At 42.9% G+C, this 14,086-nt stretch overlaps 1 protein-coding gene across 1 annotated transcript in view; it reads right to left on the bottom strand.

The window, feature by feature from the left end:
* Positions 1-14,086, bottom strand: part of Stmnd1 (stathmin domain containing 1) — a 29,130-nt gene that overhangs the window by 2,615 nt on the left and 12,429 nt on the right. Inside the window, exon 3 of the mRNA XM_055595227.1 lies at positions 10,758-10,909. Coding sequence (XP_055451202.1) covers positions 10,758-10,909 — 152 coding nt within the window. The remainder of the gene's footprint in view (positions 1-10,757; positions 10,910-14,086) is intronic.

Raw genomic sequence — 14,086 nt, 5'->3', positions numbered from 1 at the left:
TCTGAGGACGACCTCAGGTGGCCAGCCTTGCCTTTCACCTTGCTTGAGACAGGGTTCCTTGTTGACTACTGCATTTGCATGGTAGATGGCCCAAGGGATTGAGGGCATTGCTTGTCTCCACCTTCCGTTTAACTGTACAAGAGCTGGGACGTTATATAGACATGGATGACCACATCTGGCTTTTATGTGGGCTCCGGAGACAAACACAGGTCCCCAGGGGTTGCTTTTCTGGTAAGCTATCTCTCTGGCGCCTCAGCATGAACCTTTTAAAGAGTTTATTGTGTCTTTCTGGATATTCTGTCATGCCTGTTCATACGCATTACAGATCTACGGATGCCACCTGCCATACTAAGTAAGATCTAAATACGATTGTGCCATGGACGCTGCCCATCTTTGCTTCCTTCATCTAACATGGCCATCTTTCTAGGTGAGTGCATGTGGATGTATCATGACCAGGGATGCTTTTCATGAACTCCAAGTCTTCACTACAAAATGAACCGATATATCGTTCTGGGTAATCTCTATGGAGATTTCTCCTTAAAGACAATGGAACTATTAACATTACTATAATTCCTAAAGACTGACTCTTCAGAATAAGGAAAATAAATCAGGCAAACAAAGACAGGACACTTAACACACTAAAGGATTTCCAAAGATGGGGCTCAGACCTGCCTTTGGAGCCCAGAAGTGACTTTTCATGAGTGGTTAGTACATTCTGTCAGCTTGATGTCCTCATCAGCAACACGGACTGAACAGTCCTGCTGCACGGGATCTGGTTTTGTTCTTGTTTGTTCAAGGGAGGAGAAAACCTGCAACGTCCTCTCAGTTAAAGGCAACTACTTTTCGGTCAGACGGGTGCCTGCTTTCCGGGGGCAACACGGAACATCACGGTCACCAGCAGATGATTGCAGTGACATGTGTAGACGGGGAGGATGCCAAACCGGAACAGGAAGTGCTGGAGCAGTAGGGTGTATTACTAATAGCCTCTGTGTGTCTGAGGTGAGCTCGTCTTCTTTTGGGAGACAGTCCTCTTAACGACGCAGCCACAGCGGGACAGAGGATGACTACGTTCCTATCTTTACGATCTAGGAGCCTCAGAAAGTCTTTACAGCCTTTTTTGTTTTATTATGGGTGTTCTGCCTTTGTGTATGTCTGTGTACCAGGTGCATGTAGCACCCAAAGAGACTAGAAGAGGGCGTCGGGTGCCCTGGAATTAGTGTCACAAGTGTCTTAACCACTGGTGCTGAGAATTGAGCCCAGGACTTCTGGAAGACCAGCCAGTGCTCTTGGCCACCCTTCCGACCTCAGAGAGCTCCTGAAAAGGAGAACCCTCACTGAACTTATGCCTCTTTATGACCGTTGGATGATTTTACGTGCTATGAAGTTTTTCACTACATGGGAAGTGAGATATTTGTTAAAGCAAGTTGTCCCAGCCCACATTTTGTATTATGCTTATGACATCTGATTCTTAAGCTTCCTGCTGGCAAAAACCACTTGCTGGAGAGAGAGACATACTTGCTATGAAGGCTCAACTAGGAATATTTTGATGTTAACAAAAAAAAAAAAACCTTTGTAGGGATATTGACTCACAGAAGGAAAAAATAAATAAGTAAATAAATAAAAGACAACCCAAGAGCCAATGAGGGACAGACATCTCAACACAGTCCGAACCTTGACAGAAAATGTGAGCCAATTAGGAGCTCTGAGAGCAGTTTGGATTTTCTGATTGGAGAAGACGATGAATATTCCCAAATAATGCCTGTGATTCACCTTCTGTCTCCCTTTAAGATGTGAACTCTTTGTCTCTGAGGCCCCTGTTCTTTCTTGAGTTTGGTATTTTCTGCTAAAACCACCACTGTAACGATCTGGCTTTGGGTGTAGCTCACGTTGTAGAGCGCTTGCTAGACTGAAGGAAGAACTTACTTTAATCTCCAGTTCTTCACAAAGCAGGCCTGGTGGTGTCTGGATGTGATCCCAGAAGGTGGAAACATTGAAATCATCCTTGGCTACGTAGTGAGTTCAGGGCCAGCCTAGGTGACATGAAACCTTGCTTCAAAACAGACAAAGAAGGCCAAATAAAAAGACCCCTACAAACAGATCTGTATTCTTTAGAAATGGACTTCAAGTAGGCAGAATCTATGAAATGGTGGTGCTCACAGGTGATAACGAGGCTCTGATGATGCACAGACACGTCCAGATTCCGAGCCTCAAATTCCTTGAAGTCTAGAAAAGCTGTCAGTTAAATTGTTTTCTTCGGGAATAGTATCAGAAGAGTGAGAACCCTGAGCAGAACCTTTAGGCACTAAGATCCGAACTGCAGTTTTGGCCAAGCTAATGTGTCCAGGCCTACCTTACATTCGTGAATGTTCCTTACAGCTTTCCTAATGAGCTCGTGGCCTACAAATAAACCCTCCTTCGTTATGCTTTCTAAAGGAGCCTTATGCACAGAAGAGGCCAAGGCTTCCTGCAGCAGGTATGGTCATCGAGGGAGGTCATTGTGTCCACTGACGCGTACTGATTCCTAACTCAGGCAGCCTCCTCTTTACCTCTCCGTGAGGCTCAGCAAACGCTATTAGAGATTCTGCTGCAGTGTGAATTTCTCAGCTACATCAAAGGTGACCCAGTCAGAAACAGAGATGACAATAAACTTTGACCAGACAGAAGGAATTAGTAAATAATTCACCGAGTTTCTATAAAGGAGCTAGGGTATGCCAAGCGACGCAGTGAAGTGAGTTTGGGATCACCCGAAAGCAATAACACCTGTGTGAAAGCATGAAAGCCAGACACATGTCAATACAAAGGTTGATCTCCACCGCACATACATTAGCACAGTCACATAAAACCTATGCGCACTTACAGTGCGATCACTTCAAGTTTCACTATGATGCTTTAAAATACTTGCGAGACTCCTTTTCCGAGCTGATATTCAGCTTCTCAATGGTTCTCTCTCCATACGTCTATATGGATGTGTGTGCAGGAATGCACGTATGTAGGTATATGTACATGCGCACATGTGGAGGCCCGAGGTTGATGTTGAGTCTCTTCCTCCATTGCTTTCAGTCTTTGTTGAAGGAGGGTGTGTTTGTTAGGGCTGTTAGTACTGCGAGGAAAGATTACAACCATAGACTACTTGGGGAGGAAAGGGTTCATTCTGAGTACAGCTCCACAGCACTGTTCGTCCTGAAGGAAGTCAGGACAGGAACTCAGGCAGGGCAGGAACCTCAAAGTTCTCGATGCAGAGGCCAAGCCGAAGGGCTATTTTTTGGCTTGCTCCTCTTGTTGTTCAGCTTGCTTTCTTTTAGAACCCAGGACCACCATTACAGGGTGTCCCCAGGCACAATGAGCTGGGCTCATCTCCATCAGTCACTAGTTGAGAAAATGCGCTACAGGATTGCCTACAGCCTGATTTTACAGAAGTATTCTCTTTATTGAAGTTCCCTCCCCTCAGATGACATTAGCTTGTGTCAAGTTGACATGGAACTAGCTGGCACACAGGCCCTCTCCCTGAAGCTGGAGCTTACCAGGTCTGCTTGTTTCTGTCTCCTAAGGACTGGATCGCAGCCGTAAACCTCCATAACTTTTGACTTGAGTGTTAGGGATCTGACCTCAGCTCTTTATGCTCTCACAGCAAGCACTTTCCCTGCAGAGGCATCTCCCCAGCTCCTTCTTAATATTTATTTCATACAACTTTAATTCTTCAGCACAGAACCTAGTATTGCTGTCATCAGGAAACACAGCTTTTTTTTCTGATGGGAATGAGGGCTCATTTATTCTGAGCAAAATATGAATGACCATGGCCTGGGTACATGGATTCAGGGTTCTCTGGACGATGCATTCTCTCATGGAAATGCTTACACCAACTCTTATGGCAGCAGAAGAAAGTTAGGTATGACGCTATCTGATATCACTCTGAACTTCTGGGCTGGTGGAGGTTAGGTATGTCAAGCTTAGTGATGTATTCCAAGGGTTTTACCTAAAAGTGTAGGGAGTATCAGGTCAGAGTCAGAGGGGCAGCGGCCAATGGTTGTGAAGAGCACGAGAGACAGGCTCTCCATTGCAGTGCTCCAACTCTCTGCAATGACCATGGTCATTGCAGAATGCAGAATGCAAAATGCAGAATCTTCAACCCAAATAGGTGTGGCCTTTTCAGAGGACTTCAGTTAAAAGTACATACATGCTTGAAAACTCTTTATCCAGTGAGAATTACATAAATGATAAAAAAGGAGGGGGGGAGATGGAAGAGAGTGCTGTGAAGGACACAGTATTCCATGGACAAATGTGAAGAGACTGGTTTCTTAAGATGCTCCCTAATTAGATGTTTGAAGATACCTCATGTCCAGCATCCTTATTCAGTTATATTTGAAAAGAAACTATGGTGAAGGGTGAGAAGATGGCCGGGGAGAGGACAGAGTTCCCCTGTGTTTGTGAATGCCAGTGCCCCATACCACAAGTCTTATATTTAAAGTATTCTCATACTTATTCTAGCTGCCCATAACATTTATTAATTTTTTCCCTATCTAGGCATGGTGGCACACACCTGTAATTCTAGCACTTGGTCAGCTAACCCAGAAAGATTGTGTGCTTGAAAGCAGTTAGTCTGTACAGCAAGATCCTGACTCAGAAAATGAAAACAAACTAAGCTGAGACTTCTGAGAGCAGGGAGGAAACACTATTTGAACGTTTGACTGGATTCATCGCATCTCGATAGCTGCTGGCATTTGTATCCATGTTAAAATCATTTTCTCTGTATTTCCCTTGGCTCCTTGGTTCAATTTTTAGTCAATTTTGACACTTTCTAAAAATACTAACTGCTTCAAAGTATGAACAGTGTAACTTCTCAGACTTTATATGACCCCCATCCAGCCTTCAATTTTAACCATGATTTTTTTTTTAATACCAGCCCTTAACTTTCCCCCAAATATCTAAGGCATGTGATGTGTTGCACACTCATACCCATGTGAGCTGGACACGGCTTCATCCGTGACTCCAGTACCCACATTTCATCCTCACTCCCAAGGCTTTTAGAAGATTTTGAAAGCATAAAAACCAGGCCCTATGCTCAGGCACTAGTCCAAGGTGGGATCTGGGTCTAGGGAGTTTTAAAATCTTCCTACATGACCTACTCTGATTGGGTTATAAAGCAACCAGGCCTGTGCGTTGCCTCTCTGGCCTGTCACATGTAGGTCTAATACCATTGGGAGAAAATGAAAATTGTGGTATATTTGTGGCCTGTGCCATTAAATCCTTTTGAGGCTGTCCTACTCATGTTCTCTATTCTAATCTATTCTAATTTTATCATATACTATATTATAACGGAATTTAACTTTAGTTCACTTAATGATATAAAAAGTCAAGCCCATCAATTTCATGAATAGATAGATTTCTTCCACAATATCTTATGCTAATCATCCTGCACTCCCTTGTTAGATACAAGTCAGAACTCATTCACCTCTGCTAACTGGCTCACTAAGGTAAACTGTAATTTTATTCCCACTGGTGTTAGCATCAAGGAGTTACAGCATTTCCCTTAAGGAAGCATCACTTAGCAACAGACTGTTTCCATATGTCCTCTTCCACTTGAATTGCTCTCCCATCTTTTGACATCTTTTTTTTTTTTTCTGTTCCCCAGAGACTCACTTATAGCTGGAAAAATAGCCTTTCCCCTTCTTTATGAGAGCTGTGTTTTCAAATACAATCAGATATTTATCATCATTCAAACTGTAGTGAATTGTGGCAATATTGTGGAAATATCAAATGACATTTTGTTTTTCCATTGCTGTGATAAAGATACCCTGATGAAAGCAACTTCAGGAAGGAAGTTTGTTTTATATCACAGTTCCAAGTACAGACCACCACGCCAGAAAGTCTCTGAAGGGACTCTGGCCTGCTTGAGTATGATAAACACGACTCTGGCAGGCCTTGCTCTCCTCTCCAATTCCCTCTACCTTGCTAAAAACCATTAGATTACATTCCTAAAGCTGGCCACCGAGGTCTATTCCCTTATTGGCCACTTCCTCCTCCTGAGGCTGACTACCAAGGTCCAGCTATCAAAGCATTCAAGTCCAGCAATCAGAAGTCTACTTTGGCTCATCTAAATAACACATCCAACTAGAACATAGCACCGAATCTTAGCCCATTCTAATAAAATCTCTTTTTTTCCACTCTTCTTAAGAATTACACCTATAAAGGTCATTGGATGCTGTTTTTCTGCCCAAAGTCAGAAAGCAGTCACTTTAACTTTTCTTCCCCGATTCATAAAGGCTCTCTCTGTGGAAACAGGTGTTTGGGTGTGGGATGGAGTCTCCTTCAGTCCCAGCTGCAGGGATGGGAGGCAGTTGGCTGCATCCCACGCATAGCCAAAAGGCAAAGAGTGCTCACTTTCTCTTTTACAGTTTAGGATCCCAACCCAGGGAATGGTGCCACCCACAGTTCTTCCCACCTCCAACAACCTCGTTAAGATGCTCTTTCCTGGACATCCTCAAAGTTTAGCTTCCCAGGGGACTCCAGATCTCATCATGTTGACAACAAAGACTAACCATCAGTGGTTTTACAGGATTCCTTTTATCACCCTCTCCTTTTCCTACTTCTTATTGGTGGCTGTCTTAATGTTGGTGGTCTCTTTTCCCTTCTACACCTACATTCTACAGGCCCTACTTTGTTTTCTAATAAAGAGACTGTCACCTGAGATTTAGTCCTTGAGTTTTTCCTACACAGAGTAGGGCATTAGCTTAAGCAGTTAGTGACCTGACCTACAGATGATTTATGTAATTCCTGCCACCTGTTTTCTGTACAATTTTGGGTTGAGCTTCTGGTCTCTATCTAATTCCACCTTTCTGTTTCTTTTCCTTTTCATTTATTTTTCCTCAGGCTTCTTTCCATCTTTTCTTCTAGCCCAGCAATTCTCAACCTGTGGGTTACAACCCTTTTGGGGGACACATATCAGATATGTGAACAATCAAACAAAACATTTACTTCTCTTCAAAGTTTTATATAGAACTGGCTAAAAATCTTAGGGCTGCAGATGTAGCTCAGCCTGTGTGGAGACCTAAGATTTTTTTTTTTTTTTTGATCCTCCAAATCCCTATAAAAAGCTGGGCACGGTGGGACATACCTGTAATGCCAGTGATGGAATGGGTGTAGCAAACAGGTGGATCCTTGAAAACTAGTGGGTCTGCCTAGGTGGCAAAGTTCCAGGCTACTGTGGGACCTAACTCAAATAAAAGGTGGAAAGTGTCCAAGGACAGGCATCTGAGGTTCTTCCCTGATCTCTACATGTATGTCACATGCATGTACACACGTGCACGCACACACACATAAACACACGCACTCTGCATCCCCTACATGCATTTATGCACACACACCTTCACTTAAATAAGAATTTAGAGCTTGGGACTTTCATCAAATCAGTTAAAATCAAAGGAACATATTTTTCACATTAATGTCAAACAATGACAAAGAAAACAAGATGAATCCAAGATGGAGGATCCAAGATGGCTGCACTGAGTGCACACAGTTTCTGAGTGGCAGGACCATGGTGATTACTAATTGAGTGAGCAATTGTTCTGTGAAACCCAAAATGCTATTTGCAGACGATATGATAGTATACTTAAGTGACCCCAAAAATTCTACTGGAGAACTCCTACAGCTGATAAACACCTTCAACAAAGTGGCTGGATACAAAGTTAGCTCAAAAAGCTCAGTAGCCCTCCTGTATATAAACAAAAAATGGGTTGAGAAAGAAATTAGGAAAACAACACCCTTCACAAGAGCCACAAATAATATAAAGTATCTTGGTGTAACTCTAACCAAGCAAGTGAAAGACCTGTATGACAAGGACTTCAAGTCTCTGAAGAAAAAAACTGAAGATATCAGAAGATGGAAAGATCTTCCATCCTCATGGATCTGTAGGATTAGCATAGTAAAAATTGTTGTCTTACCAAAAGTAATCCACAGATTCAATGCAATTCTCATCAAAATACCAACAAAATTCTTCACAGACATTGAAAGAACAATTCTTAACTTCCTATGGAAAAGCAAGCAAGCAAACAAACAAAAACAGAATAGCTAAAAATAACCCTATACAATAAAAGAACTTCTGGAGGTTATCTCCATCCCTGACTTCAAGCTGTACTATTGAGCAATAGTAGTGAAAACACCATGATATTGGTATGGAAATAGAATGATTGATCAATGGAATCAAATTGAAGATCCAGAAATAAACCCATACACCTATGGACACTTGATTTTTGACAAAGAAGCCAAAACCATACAATGGAAAAAAGAAAATATCTTCAACAAATGGTCCAACTGGATGTCTACATGTAGAAAATGCAAATAAGTCCATATTTATGACCCTTCACAAAAACTCAAATCCAAGTGGATCAAAGAGCTCAACATAAAACCAGAGACACTAAATCTATTAGAAGGGAAAGTGGGAGCCACCCTTGAAATCATTGGCACAGGAGACAACTTCCTGAAGAGAACACCACCAGCACAGGCTCTAAGATCAACAATCAATAAATGGGACATCACAAAACTGAAAATCTTCTGTGAGGCAAAGAACACTGTCAATAGAACAAAATGACAGCCTACATACTGGGAAAAGATCTTCACCAACCCTACACTGACAACGGGCTAATATCCAAAATTTATAAAGAACTCAAGAAGTTAAAAAGCAACAAATCAAGTAATCCAACTAAAAATGGGGTACAGAACTAAACAGAGAATTCTCAACAGAGGAATCTTGAATGGCAGAGAAACACTTAAAGAAATGCTAAATGTCATTAGTCATCAGGGAAGTGCAAATCACAACTCTGAGATTCCATCTTACACATGTCAGAATGGCTACGATCAAAAACTCAAAAGTGACAACACATGCTGATGAGGATGTGGAGAAAAGAGAACCCTCTATTGCTGGAGAGAGTGCAAACTTGTACAACCACTTTGGAATTCATTCTAGTGTCTCTCAGAAAGTTGGGAATAGTGCTACCTCAAGGCCCAGTTACACCACTTCTGGGCATATATCCAAAAGATGCTCCATCATACAGCAAGGACATTTGCTCAGCCATGTTCATAGCAGCTTTATTCATTATAGCCAGAAACTGGAAACAACCTACATGTCCCTCAAAACCGAAAAATGGATAAAGAAAATATGGTGCATTTACACAACGGAATACTGCCCAGCTATTAAAAACAGAGAAATCATGAAATCTGCAGGCAACTGGATGAAATTTGAAAGGATCATCCTGAGTGAGGTAACCCAGACCTAGAAAGACACACATGGTATGTACTCACTTAGAAGTGGATATTAGCCATGTATTTACAGGATAACTATACTACTAATCACAGACCCAAAGACGCTAAGTAACAAGGAGGGCCCAAGGGAGACCCTCCTTGAATCTCACTCAGATAGGGAAATAGAATGGAAGTGGAAGAAGAAGCAGAGAGGGTGCGGGTGCGGGGAGGGAAACAAGTGGGGGATCAGATCTGGGGAGGAGAGAGGTGGGAAGGGAAGGGGAGGGGAGGGGAGGCCTGGTTCTAGAGAGAAAACTGAAACGAGAGGCAGAGGCATCACTGAGACGAGCTGGAGAGCTAAGACAGGGAATGACCAACCAATATCTGGCCCAACCTGATGCCCACCCCATGGGAGAGAGCCAACCCCTGCCTGCTATTAGCAATACTCTGCTATGTCTACAGGCAGGAGCCTAACTTAACCATTTTCTGAGAGCCCCATCCCAACCCCGTTCCCAGCAGCTGATCAGATCAGATGCAGAGACCCACAGCCAAGCATTGGAAGCATGGGGAGTCCTGTGGAACAGTGGGAGGGAAGGTTAGAAGGACTTGGAGGGGACAAGAACGCTGCAAGACCAACAGAGTCAACTAAACTAGACCGATGGCAGCTTTCAGGGACAAGACATAAGCACCAGCCAAAGAGCATGTATGGACTTGACCTGGACCCCCTACCCATATGTAACCAACAGACATTTTGATCTTCATGTGGGTCTTCTAGTAAGCTGAGCAGGTGCTGTCTATGACATGACCTCTGTTGCCTGCCCTAGTCAGGTGGCTTGGCCTGGCCTTAGTCAACAAAGGGGTACTCAGTCCTGATGCAACTTGATGTGCTGAGGTGGGTTGGGGGCTGGGCTTATTTTTTCTAAAGACAAGGGGAGGGTGGATAGGGTGAAGAGTGTGGGAGGGAGGGACCGGGAGGAGAGGAGAGAGGGGACTATGATCAGGATGTGAATATATAAATAAAAAATAAATAAATAAAAACCCCGCCACCCACCCCTCGAATCGAGATGAATAAACAAAGAGAAGTAACAGCACAGCAATTTCTGGAACCTTCTTGTTTCCTTAGGGTTCCACCTGTGCCCATGTAGGCATGTCTGCTGGAGTTTGGGCATTTTTGTTTTTTTGGATAAACTGCAGTTTAGTTTCATATGCTACAAGGCAATGGGTAATAAAACTGCTGATAGCATGAAAGCTTGTTATTTGCTAGGACTTATTATGTCTAAATTTAGTAAAGCCTGAAGAATGTTTTATTGGCTTCATTAATCATTAATGATCAGGGTGACTCTGAATCCACTGAGAATCACAGCTTGCAAAGAAATAAGGAAATTTACGGAGGAAAAATCTGGCTTAAATAAATGCTATCATTCATACTGTAGGTCCTATATACTGGAAATAATGAGTTGTGCTCAATCATGTTTTATTGCTAATTTTAAGTATAAGCAAACGTTAATCACAAGATCACTTGCCATGACGTCATACGATTCTCCATTTCTAAATACTTTGCTTCGGCTCTGTATGATTCCTTGGACAATTAGCTCTTCCAGGATGTCTGATGACTTTGGTCGCTCCCGACTCTCCAGGAGTTGGGGTTTATTGATTAGTTCATTGGCCACTGGTTCTTCCAACAGGAAAAGCATAAAGAGAGAGAAATTTAAGAATAAAGAGCTTATCACTCAAATACTAAATGGGGTCTGGAGAGAGTTCTGTGAGTAAGAGAACTTGTTGTGAAGACGTCAGGACCCAAGTTCTAGCCCTTAGCACCCATGTAAAATGTTCAGCATAGTCATTTGCCTATTTGTAGGGGAACAGGGATAGAGACAAAAGGATCACTGGGATTTACTTGCCATCGGTCTAGTTCCAGTCCAGCAAGAAACCCTGTCTCCAGGGAACAAGATGGCAAGCAAGAGCTCAGGACACTGGAACCTGCTTTTCTAGTTTCTGTGCTCTCAGGCATGTGCACCCACACACTCTTTACCATACACAGCACATACGTACACACACACATGCAAAGTAAATAATTTAAAAATGTCAAATGGATGCCTTACACAAATCACTGAACCAAATCTTATATCAACACTTTTCTCTAAGTATCTGTCTTCTTTTAAAATAGTTTTACCACTTATTTACTAGTTTTATGTGTATGTGTGTGTGTGTGTGTATGTGTGTTTGAGGGAGTTGGTCTCCTTCCACCATGGGTGTTCCAAGGATTGAACTCAGGTTGGCAGTTCCCATCTCTGACTCCAGTATCTGGTTTCCATTATAAAGCTCTGTAATTCTCTGAAGTTCAAGTTTTTTCTGTCTTTACAGAGGAAACGCACCAGCACCATCTATTCTTTATGTAGGGTGTCTCATGTGAAGAGAAACACGTCTTGTCCCTATGCTGCTACGTTCAGCCTTTTTGTTGTAACAACCTTCCCACACTCCGGCCAGATGTCACTGATTTGCTCCACTAATTACAAAGCTCGACAACAGCTAAGACTGAGACATTCTTCTGGGGACTCTTGTGAGCAGCAGTTTGGTTTCTATGCTTTGTATACAAAAGGTAAACAGCATGAAGTTGCCAAGGGCTGTCAGTGTCTACAGCCCTGGTATACAGTTTCACCATCTGCTAAGTCCACAGAGAGAAAGCACGCCTTTTTGGAAAGAACCAGAACTGGAGCTAGGGCACTATCAGCTAAGATCTTATTAAATGATTTTAAAGATGAGCTCTGGAGCCAGTCACAGAGAGGATTTATGAACTGCACTCTTGAGAGAGGCCTCATCATTGTAAATGATCCATGCAAAGAAACGGCCACCTCTGCACCCTCAGATCATAAAACAAAGGGTGAAGGCTTGTTGTCCCAAAGATGGTTCTGCAATTCAAGTCAGAAAATGACACTGTGCAGGGCCGGCTGAAGTGAGCACTCTTCAAAATTCCACTGTGTTCAATGGATGGAGGCCTTCGCAGATGTTCCAAACCTCCGTGGTTACCAAAACAACTTTCATGAGTTTTTGTGGTTTGAAAACATAGGCAGAGATGGATGCAAACGCTGGCCAGCTGTTTCTCACTTCAGAGCATTAATCTGCCTGTCATGAGAGAGTGCTCTGACTGACCATCACATGGTCTCAGTAAAGGGCCAGCCAGCTCAGAACTTTCTGGTGCTTGCTCTTCAGCCTCATAGGGTGTGAAATAGAGACCATTCTCACTGCAAAGCACTCTGCACTGAGTCTTAGAGGAAGTGCTCAAACATGTAAGTAGACTGAGAATGTGGTAACACAGAGGACAATTCACCGTAAAGGTTAGAGGTAAATGCTTCCATGGAATCAGAGTGATTTTATTGTTGTCATTATTGTTGAAAGGTTGACTTGCCTAGAGTGGGGAACATGCCTATAATCCTAGAACTTATGGGGTGAAGGCAGGACAATCAGGAGGTTCATGTTACTTCTGGATATTTGAGACCCCACATCAAAACCAAAACAAATGAAAAACAAAAAAAAGTGGAACTACCAGGAAGGGTTAACAAAGTAACAACTGCTATTTGTTGTTTATTCACCTGTACTGTGCTAAGTGCTTTATAATCTGTATAGCACCCACTTCAAGTACCAATCTGTGAGAGAGGTGTTATTATCCACATTTTACCCATAAGTGCTCTGATATGATAGAGGTTAATTGCGCAAGAGGATAAGACTAGTTACAATGGTTACTAGGACTGAATCCAATTTCAACACCATGTTATCAAACTCACTAATTTTTTTTTTTTTTACCTAAATTTGATATATGAGTAGTTGAACCATCTCTCTCCCAGGTGTTTCCAAAAGGATTTCACTAACATGAAGGAATGAATGTAACCACCCCAACCCAATGTCTTGTGAGTCTACTAAAGTGTTTGTCTTCACAAGCACAGTAACTAACCTAGACAGAGATTCTTAGGAAATGCCAATCACTTCAACTCACTTTTCTGTTTTCTTGAAACGCTGGAGCATATTGGAGATAGGGGTTAAAAATAAGCCTGTGTTTCTGTTTTATCATGACTTCTCTTGTTGCTGTGACCAACTAGCTGACAAAAAGCAACTTAAGGGAGGAAGGAAGGTTTTGTTTTGGCTCGCAGTTGGGAGAAGTACAGTCTTAGTGGAGATGAAGGCATGACACTGGGAGCAGCTTGCTCTGTGGCACTGAACAAGAAGCTCAGCCTGTGCTTGGGTGGCTTCCTCCCCTTTCTCTTTTTTGCTCAGTCTAGGGCCGAAGCTCATGGGACGGTGCCACCTACATCCACTGTGGGCCTTCCTTCCTCAGTTTACCCACTCTGAAATCATCTTCATAGACACAGCTGAGATGTGTCTGTCTCAGGCTTGTTTTAGGTTTTCCTTAATCCAACCAACCTGACAGTTGAGATTAACCATCATATAAAGTGGGTGCTCGGTTACCACTGTAAATTCAGGGAGTGCAAAAACAGCCAAAATTGAGGAAATTAATGGCCTGACTATATCAGGGTCTTAAAAGAGAAAATGGGCTGGGAAGATGGCCTGGCAGGGGCAGCAATTGCTGTGTAAGCATAAGGACTGGACTTCGTATCTCAAGAAGCTGAATACAAGTTGGGTGAGTGTGATATTCCACCTGAAATCCCAGCATGCAGGAAGCAGAGACAGGGACTCCCCGGAGCCAGCTGGCTAGTTAGAACAGTAAGCTTTGGCTTTCCCAAGACACCTTGCCTCTACCTATGAGGCAGGCATCAACTGAAAAAGATACCTGATGTCAACCTTAGGCCTCTACACACACACACACACACACACACACACACACACACACACACACACA

This window comes from Psammomys obesus, unplaced genomic scaffold (assembly GCF_907164565.1).
Source record: "Psammomys obesus unplaced genomic scaffold, mPsaObe1.curated_primary_1811, whole genome shotgun sequence".
NCBI lineage: Eukaryota > Metazoa > Chordata > Mammalia > Rodentia > Muridae > Psammomys > Psammomys obesus.
This window is presented reverse-complemented; position numbering and strand designations above follow the sequence as displayed.